The sequence below is a fragment of the Schistocerca gregaria genome, chromosome 3, assembly GCF_023897955.1.
Source record: "Schistocerca gregaria isolate iqSchGreg1 chromosome 3, iqSchGreg1.2, whole genome shotgun sequence".
Classification (NCBI taxonomy): domain Eukaryota; kingdom Metazoa; phylum Arthropoda; class Insecta; order Orthoptera; family Acrididae; genus Schistocerca; species Schistocerca gregaria.
This window is the reverse complement of record NC_064922.1, coordinates 196929035-196944490: the sequence shown is the minus strand read 5'-3', so window position 1 is coordinate 196944490 and position 15456 is coordinate 196929035. Positions and strand designations below refer to the sequence as shown.

Genomic DNA, 15456 nt, shown 5'->3' with positions numbered 1-15456 from the left:
ATGATGAGAATGGGGGGCTTATCCATATCTAAGTGGTGGATTGGTAGGTTCAAGAGAAGCTGTATAACGTGGTTTGCAAAACTATATGTAGTGAAGGAAACACTGTGAACTGTCTGTGAATGGTAGAGTGTAGATTACAAGAACTTATAAGGCCCTATAAACCAAAGGACATCTTCAGCACAGATGAATGTTGTCTCTCTTTCAACATCATTCCAGACAAAACATTTGTCTTAAAGGTGAAAATTGCCATGGAAAGAAACACGGTAAAGTTTGCCTTACAGTAATGCTAAGCCTGTGTACTTGTAGCTATGAAAAAATTAAAATTTTTGTGACTGGCAAACAAAAAAATACAGGTTGTTTAAAAATGTAACTGCTACAAATAAAGTGTGATTAAAACTGAAACTATGCAAGAAGCAATTGCATAGTATTGATGCAAGAATGGGACCCTATAACAGGAATATTCTCCTGTTTGTAGGCTGTTTTCCTGCACACACAAAATTATGGACTGTGGAGTTAGGCTTCGTGCCACCAAACTGCCAGGCAAATTGCAGCCCTTCAAGGTTATGAATATGCATGCCTTTGAAACATATTACAGAAAAGCCATGGTGCAGTAGGCATTAAATTTTGATCAAAGCTGTAAAAGAGCCATCCTCTTTTAAAGTGTCAATTTTAAATCTTTCCCACTCTATTGTCAAGGCATGACCAGAGGTTAAGGAGTCCATGAACTCCAACTGCTTTTGAAATGTGGGATTCATTCAAACATATGAAGAAAACGAATCGGACATAACAGATGCGAGTGATAATGATTATACTGAAACTTTGCTTACTTTATTGTGGGAAAAGCTGCAGTTTCCAGCATCAAGTGCAAGATTTTGTACTTGGTTAATGACAGTGTTGATACTGTCGAAAATATATCTGTTGAAGATGTGACTGACTTCCAACCACAGGAAGTGATAGTGATAATGATCGTGATCTATTCAGATGTAAATGCAGCAATGAAGATGATAAAAAGTATATTTCTGCTGCAGACACATTCTGCTGTGTTTATGAACCTGAAAGCCATATTGAAAAAAATTCACCAAAATAATTTTAAAACAAACCATAATTTTGGACTTTATTGAACAACAGGAACTACTGTATCTATGTTAAAAATGTCACATTTATGTAAGATATACAAATTAAAAGTAAGTATAGTAAATAAAAGATTTAGTGATGTTTTATAAAATTTGTAGTTAAAATGCTTTAGTGTGGTTGGTAACCCTCCACCACCCCTCCCATAATCTAGGTTATGGTGACACTGATCTGTGGCATAGTCCAAGATCTAGTTAGGTTTGGAAGTGAAAGTTTAGTTGCACCTTGGCAAAACCAATGAATGTGAGTGTGAAATAAAGCTGGAGTGACAGACTGATCTTTAGCACAACTCAATCTCTTTATTCGCACATCATATTTAATGTGCTTTATAATATTTCACACACTTTTTGTGACAAGCTCTTGAATGGTTAGGGTACGATGTTCAGCTGCTGACATGAACTTTCTTAGAATTTTAGCATGACAAATTGCACTAAAAATGACGGTTCATTTAATAAGAAAATTTGCCAAACAGCTGTGCAATCTGAGAAGTTACTTTATTTTATATTCACTGCCATTTGCAGCAATTCAGTATGCCTTCTCTAGGTCCCATATGCATGTCTCAAAGATTATTGATATTGGCATGCTGGTGCCATCTGTTTCTGGATGTTGCAAATTCTTAAATCCTTCCTTCAAAGGAAGGGCCTGAAGATGGCATATTGAATTGCTGAACCTGGTAGTGAAAATAAAATAAAGTAACTTCTCAGATTGCTTGGCTGCTTGGCAGATTTCATTGTTAAATATTTGACCAGCCACAGTCCCATGTCCTCAATTGATCAACAGAGAATAATGATGGTTGTTGTGTAGATCTTTAGTGATTAGTAACACTTAAATGGCATATTTTTGTAGTATGAAAGTATAAATATGAAAATTATTGTGCTGAAGTATCAGGGAACATCACATTGACAGCTAAACAGAGCACCAAAGTCAAAAAACCTTTATTAGATAATAAACTAATCTCTGTCGGTTATTTTGATCCATTTTCTGAAAATATCAGACATAAATTATGAAAATGAAGGAGAGTGGGTTTCTGTACAGAAATTTCACCATTTAAAAAGTAATTTCACATCTTTTACATTTTCCCACATTTTACACCATTTTGAAAGTCCCTTGAAAAGTGTAAAATAGGGTTTCACTGAATTTTGCTGATACTTCTTTGCACCCTCTCAACTGCCGTCAGCAAATAGAGCTTTCTATTCTGACTGTGATGTTATTCATTGTCATCTATACATACTGTGATTTTCATTATATATGTTATTTTGTTGATACTTAGTTTATTTATATTTTTAATATTTTTGGCTTTTTGTCTGCAAATGTTGTAATCAGTATATACTGCAATTTTCAGAAACTTGAGCCAGAGCAATACTTCAGCACTCATTCGAACAAAAAGCACCATACATCAGGCCGGCTTCTCAGTTCTCGACTGAGCCAGGATGTTCTGCAAAAGCTGTTATCTGAAGTGCCTGAGAAACACAGCAAATGTATTGCTAAACTTTGCAAGAATCATCTGAGACTCTTTCCAAATTGGCACTTTGCCCTCAGGTATACCACTGAATGAAATTTCCATACAGCCTGTACTTTATTGCAAAAGACATAATTTGTTCAGCCTGACTGAAAATATTTCATAAGAAGCACATTATTTCCTGTACAGCTTGTTGTATTTTGATATCTTTAGTATTGTACGGTGCCTAAGAAATGAAATAAATCCTTGGTCATTAAAACCGCAACACCATGAACGCGGCTTGCAACAAATGTCAAATTAATAGGTAGTGGTACATGCTGGGTTCTGCAAACGATCAGCATTTCAGTGCAGTCACATAAAATAAGTAGTACCAACTCCAACAAATGCTATTATAAGGAAAGATTATGCTATATGTTTGTAATTCAGAGATCACATTGAAATGTTGATTGTTTGTGAGAAAATCTTGTTGCGCTTGTATTGAAACAGAAATGTCTACTAGCACATGTGTAAATTCAGTAGCAGTGGGGTTGTAATTTACCAAGATGGCAGTTTATGTTTCCATGATAAGGCTGATCATGTTTGTCAGGATTCTGTGACTTGTGCGGATGGAGAATTATAGTGTTACTGAAGGCATACTGAACACCATGCAGCACCTCAGTGAGCTATCAAGACAAGCATCCAGGAGGACAGCCATACTATTCTCTCAGCTGTGCAGGATTGTACTCCAGCGTCATGTACCTTCAGTCATGAAATGGGCTTGATGCAACCGAGACAAGTATCCATCTGGCCAGTGGAAGACACCTAGAGCAACACGAGCTGCCAGCACAGCGACCATTGTTCCAGCTTCCTTTGTCCTGGAAACAGAGATAGGTGCACAGGCAGTATTGTATCCAAGAACATTAGTCATAGGACTGGCAAAACCTCATTCTTTGAGATGAGTCCTGGTTCTATGTACATCGTCATGGTGGACGTATCTATGAGTGAGGACTCTGAGGAGACAGAACTCATCCAAATTGCATTCATAAGCATCATACAAGCCCAGCACTGGTGTTATGAAGTTCCATTGGGTACACAACATGATCACCTCTTGTTCCTGTGGCTAGTAATTTGGACAGCAGCTGTTACATTTCTGATGTGTTAAGGCTGATTTCTGTGCCCTAGCTTTTAGGTTTCCATGACGTTATCCATCAAGAGAGAGTGCAAGATTGCATGTTACCCATTAGGCCTTGCTTTCGTGACATATCTCGGTACAGAGCAGGTTCAACTGTTTCCTGGGCAGCATGTCTCTCATTATTGAAGATATCTTGTCATGGGTTGCTGAGAGACTTGCACTCTGGCATAGAGTTGAAGCATCCAAGCTCAGTTCAACTTTATGCCTATCTGAGCTACAACCATTGTAGCTGCCATAGGGGGCAGCTCTATGTACTTAAGTTTTGCGTCCTTTCTCTCTCAAATTAGCTACAAATGTCATCATTTATTCTTCCAATTGTTCTTTATGTGTAGCATAAAATAAAAAAAGATCATTATTTGCTGTCATTCCTGATAATGTGATTTTAATGACCAACAGTGTACATTATGTTACAAAAATCATCCATTCTTCATTCACTCACACTTCATGTTCCATAAATATCATGTGAAAGAGGTACCTTGGGGGATGGGGAACTAGTCAAATTGTACCATAAGTGGCAGGAGCAGCCATGTTTGTTACGGTTATTCAATAGAGAAAACTGCCAAATTATGAAGAGACAATGACTAGTGAGTATCTTTCTTCGTGAGACAAAATTCCTAGTGTTGCCAATAGAAAGAACTTCACTTAGCTTTCATAACTGTTTTTTTTTTCACATGGAGGGCAGAAGAGTAGGGCAAGAATAATATGAAAAGAGGATTAGGTCACTCAAATCCCATGTTGAATGGGATCCACCACAAGTGTAAGTGACACCCCCTTTCAACCTTCCCCAAAATATCACTTGTTCTTGTGGTAGGTTTACAGCATGTTTCAAGAAACCCAAATGCCTGGCACATCACACAGTGCCTTCAGAAACCCCCACTATCTACTAGTTTCCTGGTACTCTGGAGATGGGAACTAAACCTGCATGTACCCTTGTATCCTGTCACCTAACTATGACTCCCCTTTTCTCTTCACATTGGTAAAATTTTGTCTTCATATATATATATATATATCTCGTTTTTCTGCTCCACTCTTTGTCTTCCAATTTTTCATTGCACTATTCATTCCGTTTCTCATTTCTCTTCCTCTTCATCTGTCATTATTTCTTGCTCTGTATGTCTGTCATCTCTGGACTGAAGTACTTACTGGTACACTATCTGTGACCTTCATCTTTTGGATACCCTCATTCTGGAAAGACGTCAGTTCTTCTCAACTTCAGGTCTGAGTGATATGGCTGGACATATGACAGCACACTGTCTATTCTCATTGTAAATAATCTCCTTTCTTACTATGTAACAATAACCAATATTCTTTCACAGATATCCCTGGATTCTTATGGATGTTATGTGAACAGTTAAATTTTTTTTCTTCAAATTAGGCCTTTTCTACTGACGATATCTTATTATCTTTTACACTTGCAAATAAAGTGCAACGAATTATAATTCATGATAGCTTACTTTGATTAAAATAATTTTGTGATTGATCCTTCAACAAGTTGCACAATAAGCATAGGCTATTATGTGATTGCAGATTTTTTTCAGACTTGCGTACTTGTTCTCAACATAGAGGGAATACAAGAAGGAAGGTTAGACTTTAAAATCCTATCAACAGAGGGAGTACAGGGAACACAGTTGCACTGAATTATATTTACACAGCAGTTCAGTGCAAGAGGTTCGAAGTGAAATAATTCTCTTCAGGAGATGTGTCGTCTATCATGTGACTGTGAACCCTGAAGTTCATATACCGACATAATGTTCTGAGTTGTGTTTTGTGCTTGGTTGCTCTGACTTAGCGGTGCCTCCAGAAAGGAGTAGAGAGGGCCATTTCAGATACCAGATGGAAATATTTATTAGAGGACTATTGCCCTGAATGGGCAGATATTGCAACATGTTTAGAGATCCGTAGAGAGAGAGAGAGAGAGAGAGAAAATAGTGTGCAATCCATACCTCTCAGGACATTTAATAAGAGAGAACCATTTGTATAGTAAAAGTATACAAAAAATCCATTGTAAGAATGAAGAAGGAAAAATAAAACGGCAGATAAAAAATCCAGAACAACTTACCCAAGTACTCGAAGGAGGAGGAAACACATAGAGCAGGACTTCAAAAATTTTTATGCTTCTAAGGGAGATGTGTTCCATGGCCTGCTTCCTTATGTACATTTTGAGAAAGTAGCATCCAGCCACAGTGAAGTAACTGTTTTTGGAAGAAGCTGGCCTTTTGGATGCAGAAAATCATCGCTAGAAATATATAGTTCATGGTTTACTGTTAAAATATAAAAAATTAACAAGTGGAAATTAATGATGGAAAGAGGTGATACTGTAATGATGATTCTGGGTTTTGTAAATACAGCTCTATCAACTTAAAACTTTGTTTTGTTACACAGCATACAGGTACGCTGCGCTGTGATTAAAAAGGACAGAAGAAATGGTAACTGGCATAATTACAGCTCCCATAACAAAACATGCTATACTAATTCTTCTTCATGCATCTCCATTGTTGGGTTTTATAGAAAATTTTATTTGGTCATTGTGAACTGAAGAAAATTGCCAGTTACCGTGAAATCATGGATGGAAACAATTTCGGTAGTCTTAGCAAGCCACTTGCCAACGCAGTTTAACCCTCCTACTCATAAAATAAGCGAGAATAAAGCCATACTTTTCAGTTCAAAAATATGAATTATTTTTGTATCCACTTATTGTGGTTTTTGCAAAATGATAAATTGAGCCTTGGAATAGGAAAACATTATTAAAATACTTTGATACTTATCTAGTTGAGTTGGAGGTGTCAAAGATTGATAGGCATTGCCGCAGAATTCCTGAGGTGAAAATGTTGCAATTTTTCATATTCTTAACTGGCTGTCTTGTTGTGAGGATTGTGTTTCATTAAAAATTCCCAAAATAACTCACTTCTTCATTTATTCACACAAACCAAATAGCACATCTACTGCCTCACACTACTACCAAAGATATTCATGCCACTAATAGTAGTGGTGGTGGTGGTGGTGGTGGTGGTAGTAGTAGTAGTAGTAGTAGTAGTAGTAACAATAATAATAATAATAATAATATAACTTTTTCAAAATTAAACAATCTTATGTATTATTAGAAATGATACGTGATATAGCTCCATAGAGTAATGCAAAACAATCCTCCTGAGTTCAATTAATGATTTAACAATTAAAAATTTTAGGGAAAGCTTGGAACAATTAGACTGGGATGAGGTGTACAAGGAACATGATGCTAATTTAAAATTTAACCTATTTCAAGGTACCTTTGTAAGTATATTTGAGAACAGTTTCCTAAGAAAACAGTGAAATATAATTGTAAGAAACCATGCAAAAAGCCATGGCTCAATAAAGGGATAAAAATATCTTGTAAACAGTAAAGAGAAATGTGTCTTATAGCTAGGAGTCGTAATGATCCCGAAACAGTGAAACGTTATAAAAACTACTGCACTGTATTAAGAAAAGTTATTAAAAAGTCCAGAAGTATGAGATTAGCACATCTGATAATAAAAAGGGAAACAGGGCAACTGAGAGCACAGGAAGACGGTATTTCTATTAAACCCATGAAAAGTTTGTCAAGAAGAAGTCAGAAGCAGAAAACATTTTTAATAATCATTTTTTAAGTGTTGTAGAGTTAATAGGATCCAGCTATTCATTAGAAAATGCAAGACAGTGTGTGGAAGAGGCAGTACCTATTCCATTTGATAAAACTGAAATTCAACCCACATCTCCAACTGAAATTAAAAATTAGGAAAATAATAAATTCACTCAAAAGTGAAAGCTCACATGGAATTGATGGTGTTTCCAACAGAGTACTAAAAACTTGTTCCCAGCAAATAAGTAGGATTCTCAGCCACGAATCTAGTAGCTCACTGAAACAGGGCATTTTTCAAGGTAGACTGAAATACGCTATTGTTAAACCATTGCATAAAAAAGGGGGTAATCTGACGCTAATAACTACCGCCCAAACTCACTTCTGACAGCTTTATCAAAATTCTTGTAAAAATGATGTACTAACAAAATGTCTGTTTGGTTTTCAGAAAGGCTTTTCAACAGAAAATGCTATATATGCATTCACTGATCAAGTATTAAATGCATTTAATAACCAAATGTGAGCCATTGGGATATTTTGTGATCTCTCAAAGGCTTTTGATTGTGTGAATCATGAAATTCTTCTAGACGAGATTAAGTATTGTGGTATTAATGGGACAGTGCACAAATGTGGTATGAATGGGACAGTGCACAAATGTTTAATTGATACTTAACTGAAAAAATGCAGGAGGTTGAAATTAACAGTACAGATAGTCTGCAAAAACCAACAGAGTCCTTTAACTGGAGAGGTATTAAGAACAATGTCCCACAGGGTTCACTCGTGGGTACACAGTTTATACAATTCTGTACAGTAAATGGCATAATACCATTGATAAATATAGACTATAGACAGAAGTCTATTGCTAAGGCAGAATACTCTATTTCTGGGTGTACGCATTGATGAGAAATTGAATTGGAAGAAACATATCGATGCTATGCTGAAATGGTTAGATTCAGCTACTTATGCTGTTAGGGTTATTGCAAATTTTGATGATAATTGTTTCAGTAAATTAGCCTCCTATGTCTATTTTCATTCACTGCTTTCATATGGCATCGTATTTTGCGGCAATTTGTCATTAAGAGAGAAAGTATTCATTGTACAAAAGCGTCTAATCAGAATAAGCCCACCCAAGATCACCTTGCAGATATTTATTTAAGGAATTCAGGATATTCACAGTATCTTCGCAATACATATATTCACTTATGAAATTTGTCATTAATAGCCCACTCCAATTCAAAAATAACAGCAAAGTTCTTAGCTGCAACACTAGAAGAAAGGATGATCTTCACTACTCTGGATTAAATCTCATTTTGGCACAGAAAGGGTTGAATTATGCTGCCACAAAAAGCTTTGGTCATTTGCCAAATAGTATTAAAAGTCTGACAGATGGCCTACCAACATTTAAATGCAAATTAAAAGAATTTCTGAATGACAACTCTTTCTACTCAATAGATGAATTCTTGGATATGAAGTAGTAACAATAACAAAATAAAAAATTAATTATTTTGTGTAAAGAAAACTTATTTTAAAGTGACACATTCCACATGGTTACGAAATGTCATATTCATGATCAATGGAACAAGGATTAATATATGTATGGATACAGTAATCAACTCACTGACCTGCAATTGATGATAATCTGTACAAAGTCATTTAAGCCTGACAGGATGCTAAGCAGAAAATTTATACATGTATTTCATAATTAGTTTTATAAAATATAGTATTTCATAATTAAACATTACATGAGTATTTTCACTGTTAAAATCTTCAAATTTTAATTAGAATTAAATGAATGTTTCATTTGCCAACAGTTGTTTTAATTGTATTTATCCGCACTAATTAATCTATATAAAGTGCACCATCTCATCTTATACTTAAAACTATTAATTAATACATGTTTACTTAATTAACACTAAGACTTGAGCAGATTTCTATTAAAGTATTTTCAAGATAGTCTCAAATGCTATTAAACAATAATTAGTGTAAGTTGAAAATCAAGACATCACTAAAAGTGAACTATATAGTAAAAATTTCCTCATATCTTGTTCTTCACTAGTCAGGACTATCTAATATCACAATAAGTGAATCTCCTTCTAACAGATCACGTCAGGGACAGCTGCGCACTGCTGACACACAGGCAGTCTCACAGCTGCACTGTAGCGTTTGTAATTGCATTCCACTGGCCGAGCACACACAGGCAGAGTTGGCTAAGCAGCTGGTGCATGTGCAGAATGCATGTGATAGTCCCGTCTGGCAGATAGCCTATGCTACTCGCATCTTCCTGTGAACGTAATGAGGGGTGGGCAGGGGGTGATCTTGCCGCATGGGGCAGTGTTGTAACAGCCTGGAATAAGGCTTGTTTCTGTGCCTAACATTTAGTCTCCCAATGCTGGAGATCCTCAGAGGGAACTACCAAATTCTGTTCTTTGAAACTATAATTTTATTAAGGTCCAGTCATTACAATGCTATGATGTACTGAGAGGCAATGAAATTCAACTTTAACAGAAAAGGTTGTGAGTCTTGGTGTTGAATAAAACAAACCACTAACTCTTTTTTTCCTGTACAAGCTCCATAACTTATGTTGGTGTAACTCCGCAATCTTTGGCAGTGGTCAGATTACTTCAAGGCACAGTTATGTATAAATGCTTTTGGCAATGTCTAGTTGCTGAAGTTTGAAAGCTAACTGACAACATGCTTATAACCCCTGAGGATGCTTCTAACATTATGAGACAACATGTTAGTTATAGAAACATACCTTATACTACAGCCTAATGCCTGTAACAGAGAAATTATAGAGATTGTTTTAGGATTTGTAGTGTAGCTGCCTTTATATGCTGTGGCTGAACTGTCTTAGAAATACAGGTATATTGCTGGAGAGTTCCTATGTATCACTGTCATTTTACAAATTATTCACAAATAAGAGCCAATGATGTGAAGAGCAATAAAAAATGCATGCTACTCAGTGTAGAATAATTGATCAGGGATGTTGCAAATTAAGTTGCATAATGTGAATGGAATAATGTGAAGGAATGAATTTATAGTTAAATGTAATATTGTACAGCTTTTTGTTTCATTAATTCTGTCAGCATTTCATGGAATAGATGAACTGTCAATAACACATTTATTTAAATTTAGATGTAATTGTTAATAGAAACTGTAGCTCTAGTTTATGGCAGTTACTTCATGTGTTAATAAATACTTTGATTTCTGTGAGTCCTTAGATATTCTCCTTAATTTACCATTTCTTGCCTCCTTCAAGTAGTCACCTTTGTTATGCTGTAGTTTAAAATTCTATTATTTTGTAATTGTATCTTTCAGGGAAGGCTTCAGTATCCTTCTGTATGGTGTGGGATCCAAAAGGAAGCTCCTGCAGTCTTTTCAGGAAACAGTTATGGATGAGAGTGATGTGCTTGTTGTAAATGGATTTTTCCCAAGTCTTTCAATCAATGAGGTGAGTGTTATCAAATGAAAAGTTAGAAAGTGAATTAAAACTAGAGAATACTGGATCAAAGAAGATGAAATGCCAGATAAAGTGGATCTCGTTGTCATATTTTTCAATTGGAGGGGACAGTTATCTTTTGCGGTTTGTTTTTAGTTGTAACTTTGACGGGCCACTGTTTTCAAAGCAATAGTCTCTTACCAGTCAGATTGGCTTTTTGATGGATTGAAGTGCTTAGTGCACTTGTTTTTTCTTCTTAGTAGGAATATTTTCGGCTATTTTGGATAAAGCCAAATGAAGTTCTTACGACTGTGTCAGTTGTTGTTGTACTTAATGAAAAAGTATTCCATCTCTGTAGATTGAGCCCACTTCATGTATAGGCACAGTGTACCAACAGAAACTGTTGAAAGAGTCTATATTTGTTTTTCACCTTCAGAATACAATACTTGTTCTTTGCTTTGCTTTAAAAGCTGGCCGTTGTTTGCATGAAATACTTCTTGAGCCTAAAACTAAAGTTTGTGAATGTTGTGTTACATTGTTGTCTTTCTTCCTAATCAGAATACTTATATTTATTGGTGGAAAGAAAACAGTTATGCTGTTGAGACAATTGACAAGAAAAATTTATTTTATGAGGCCTTCTTTGAGTTGCTCATCAAATATTAACTTGTGTTTGATTTATACAATGGTCTCACTGAAATTTTTGATATATTGAATCAGAATTCCTACACACACACACACACACACACACACACACACACACACACACACACACACACACAAGCAAAGCAAACCTTATGCACACATTACTGCCAACTCAAGTATCTTGGGCCGGAATGCAGCTAGCAAGTGGGATGCAAACACTAATCTGGAGGTGTGGGGAAGAGGAAGGGCTCATAGTGTACAGGTGAGGAGAGAGAGGAGCGCTGTCTTGTGGAGTGTGGTACTGGACTGCCAACAGGCACAGTGCCAGGAGGTTGTGGCAGGGAGGTGGGGGGAAAAGGAGCAAAGAAGGGAGGAGCAGAGAAAGAAGAGCGAATACACTGACAGAGGGTTGCAAATAGACAGGGTGGGAGATGGGAATGGGAGGAGATGATAGGACAGCACCAATGGAAACTGTTGGTGGATGATGTGTCACCATAGGTTGAGGCCGGGATAAATATGGGAGCGGAGAATGTGCTGTAAGGATAAACTCCCACCTGTGCAGTTCAGAGTAGCTGGTGGTGGAGGGAAGGATCCAGATGGCTCAGGTAGCAAAGCAGCCATTGAAATCAAGTATTTTATGTTAAGCTGCATGTTGTGCCGCAGGTGGTCTACTTTGCTTTTGGCCACTATTTGGCGGTGGGTGAAAGCTTCATGTAAGTGTCTTTTAATTGTGGCTGTCTGCAACTTGACATGTCCTCTTTATGGTAAATAGCAATCTGTCTTTTCCTAAATTGTTGATATTCCTATCTGGAGTTTCCATTGTTTGAAACAGACTTCTGCTTTTTCAGAAATGTATCATTCTAAATCACTTTACTTCAAATTACCAAATGAAGTAGTGTGATTGATAGGACACAGCTAATTTCCTTTCACATATTTATCCTTTCATAGTTTGTTGTAACCTTGTCATCGAAAGGACATTAAAATCTAATAATGCTTGCTTCCACTTAACATGTCAAGCTCTGACGCGTTATTTCAAGCTACTTACTGAGAAAATTGTGATGTGGTTCCTTGCAAACATTATTTAAAAACACTTCTTAAGTAGACACAGCTACTTCTGAACACTCAAAATTATTCTCACGAATACTTTACATTGAGACAGGTTTGAACTGCAGAGTAAATTCCCATATTTATGGGCCCATGAAATCACAAGAAGTGTCAATGTTAGGTGCCATTGCCAGAGTGAAAGAAGCAGGTAGGCATCATTTTCTTACAAGTGGTTGAACAGCTTAGGAAGACTTGCTCCATATTGCAAATTTGTAGTTGTTATCCTACAATGTTGTCACCATTGTCTTCATGGTTGTATTCTTCTTCTGCTGCTGCAGTCCAGAGACTGGCTTGATGAAACCTTCCAGGTTAATGTACACTGAGGTGACAGTCGTGGAATAGTGATATGCTCTTGTACAGATGGTGGTAATATTGTGTACACAAGGTATAAAATGGCAGTGCATTTGTGGAGTTGTTATTTGTACTTGGTGATTCATGCGAAAAGGTTTTTGATGTGATTATGGCTGCACAATGGGAATGACAGACTTTGAACGCAGAATGGGAGTTGGAGCTAGATGCATGGGACATTCTATTTTGGAAATTGTTGGGGTATTCAATATTTCAAGATCCACAGGGTCAAGAGTGTGGCGAGAATACCATATTTCAGGCATTACCTATCATCATGGACAGTGCAGTGATTGATGTCTTTCTCTTAACAACTGTGAGCAGTGGTCCTTGTGTAGAGTTGTCTGCTAACAGGCAAAGAACACTGTGTGAAATACCCACAGAAATCAGTGTGGGACATACGATAAACATATCTGTTAGCACAGTGTGGCAAAATTTGGCATTAATGGGCTTTGATAGTAGATGACTGATGTGAGTGCCTCTGCTAACAGCATGACTTCGGCTGCAGCATCTCTCCAGGGCTCATGACCACATCAGTTGGGGCCCCAGAGGACTGGAAAACCATGGTCCGGTCCGATGGGTCTCGATTTCGATTGTTAATAGCTGATGGTAGGGTTAGAGTGTAGTGCAGACTCCACGAAGCCATGGACCTGGTTTGCCAACAAGGCACTGTGCAAGCTGGCATTGACTTCATAATGGTGTGGGCTGTATTTACATGGAATGGACTGCATTCTCTGGTCCAAATGAAATGATCATTGACTGGAAATGGTTGTGTTCGGCTGCCTGGAGGCAATTTGCAGCCATTCATTGACTTCATGTTGCCAAAAAGTGATGGAATTTTTATAGATGACAATGCACTATGTTACTGGGCCACAATTGTTCATGATTATTTGAAGAATATTCTAGGTGGTTTTAGCAAATGATTTGACCAACCGGATCGCATGACGTAAATCCCAGTGGACATTTACAGGACATAATTGAGAGGTTAGTTTGTGCACAAAATCCTGCACTGGCCACACTTTCGCAGTTATGGATGGCTATAAAGGCTTCATGGCTCAATATCAGTATGGAAAGTCTAGATTGCTATTCGCTTCAAAGGGAAGGTACTGAGTCGCAGGCAGGAACAATGAAAAAGTATGCTAGTCATTGTATTGAGTTCTTCATCATACATGGAAAACTCACAGACATTTACACGAGCAAAAATTTTACGCACACGCGCACGCGCACGCGCACGCGCACGCGCACGCGCACGCGCACACACACGCGCACGCACACACGCGCACACACACACGCGCACACACACACGCGCACACACACACACACACGGGCACTGACATCTCCTGAATTGAGTTGGACATAAGCACCCAGAGAGGACAGTGACCGATAGTGGTATGTTTTTTCTGTGTTTAATGAAGGACTAGCCCAGTAGCTCAATATATCCAATATTCTTTTTCATTGTGCTTGTCCATGACTCAACATCTCTGCTGTGTGGTGAATAATAATCTATCCATTCCATATTATTGCTATTCTATCCAGGATTTTCATTTATTTTTCCATTATTTTCCTTATATAGTTAAGACAGAGACTTAGGAACCAGGTTTTAAATTGTAAGACATTTCCAGGGGCAGATGTGGACTCTGACCACAATCTATTGATTATGAACTGTAGATTACAACTGAAGAAACTGCAAAAAGCTGGGAATTTAAGGAAACGGGACCTGGATAAACTGAAAGAACCAGAGGTTGTACAGAGTTTCAGGGAGAGCATAAGGGAACAGTTGACAGGAATGGGGGAAAGAAATGCAGTAGAAGAAAAATGGGTAGCTTTGAGGAATGAAATAGTGAAGGCAGCAGAGGATCAAGTAGGTAAAAAGACGAGGGCTAGTAGAAAATCATTGGGTAACAGAAGAAATATTGAATTTAATTGATGAAAGGAGAAAATATAAAAATGCAGTAAACGAAACATGCAAAAAGGAATACAAACGTCTCAAAAATGAGATCGATAGGAAGTGCAAAATGGCTAAGCAGAGATGGCTAGAGGACAAATGTAAGGATGTAGAGGCTTATCTCATTAGGGGTAAGATAGATACTGCGTACAGGAAAATTAAAGAGAACTTGGGCGAAAGGAGAACCACTTGCATGAATATCAAGAGCTCAGATGGAAATCCAGTTCTAAGCAAAGAAGGGAAAGCATAAAGGTGGAAAGAGTATATAGAGAGTCGATACAAGGGCAATGTACTTGAGGGCAATATTATGGAAACGGAAGAGGATGTAGATGAAGATAAAATGGGAGATGTGATAGTGTGTGAAGAGTTTGACAGAGCATTGAAAGATTAAGTCGAAACATGGCCCCAGGAGTAGACAACATTCCATTAGAACTACTGACGACCTTGGGAGAGCCAGTCCTGACACAACTCTACCATCTGGTAAGCAAGACATATGAGACAGGCGAAATACCCTCAGACTTCAAGAAGAATATAATAATTCCAATCCCAAAGAAAGTGGGTGTTGACAGATGTGAAAATTATCGAACTATCAGTTTAATAAGTCACAGAAGTAAAATAATAACACGAA

The 15456-nt window shown here is 37.4% G+C and overlaps 1 protein-coding gene across 1 annotated transcript in view; it reads left to right on the top strand.

Annotated features, from left to right (window-relative positions):
• Nucleotides 1-15456, top strand: part of LOC126355755 (origin recognition complex subunit 2) — a 95160-nt gene that overhangs the window by 52586 nt on the left and 27118 nt on the right. The window contains exons 5-6 of the mRNA XM_050006147.1: nt 2474-2670; nt 10672-10804. Of these exons, the coding sequence (XP_049862104.1) occupies nt 2474-2670; nt 10672-10804 (330 nt within the window). The remainder of the gene's footprint in view (nt 1-2473; nt 2671-10671; nt 10805-15456) is intronic.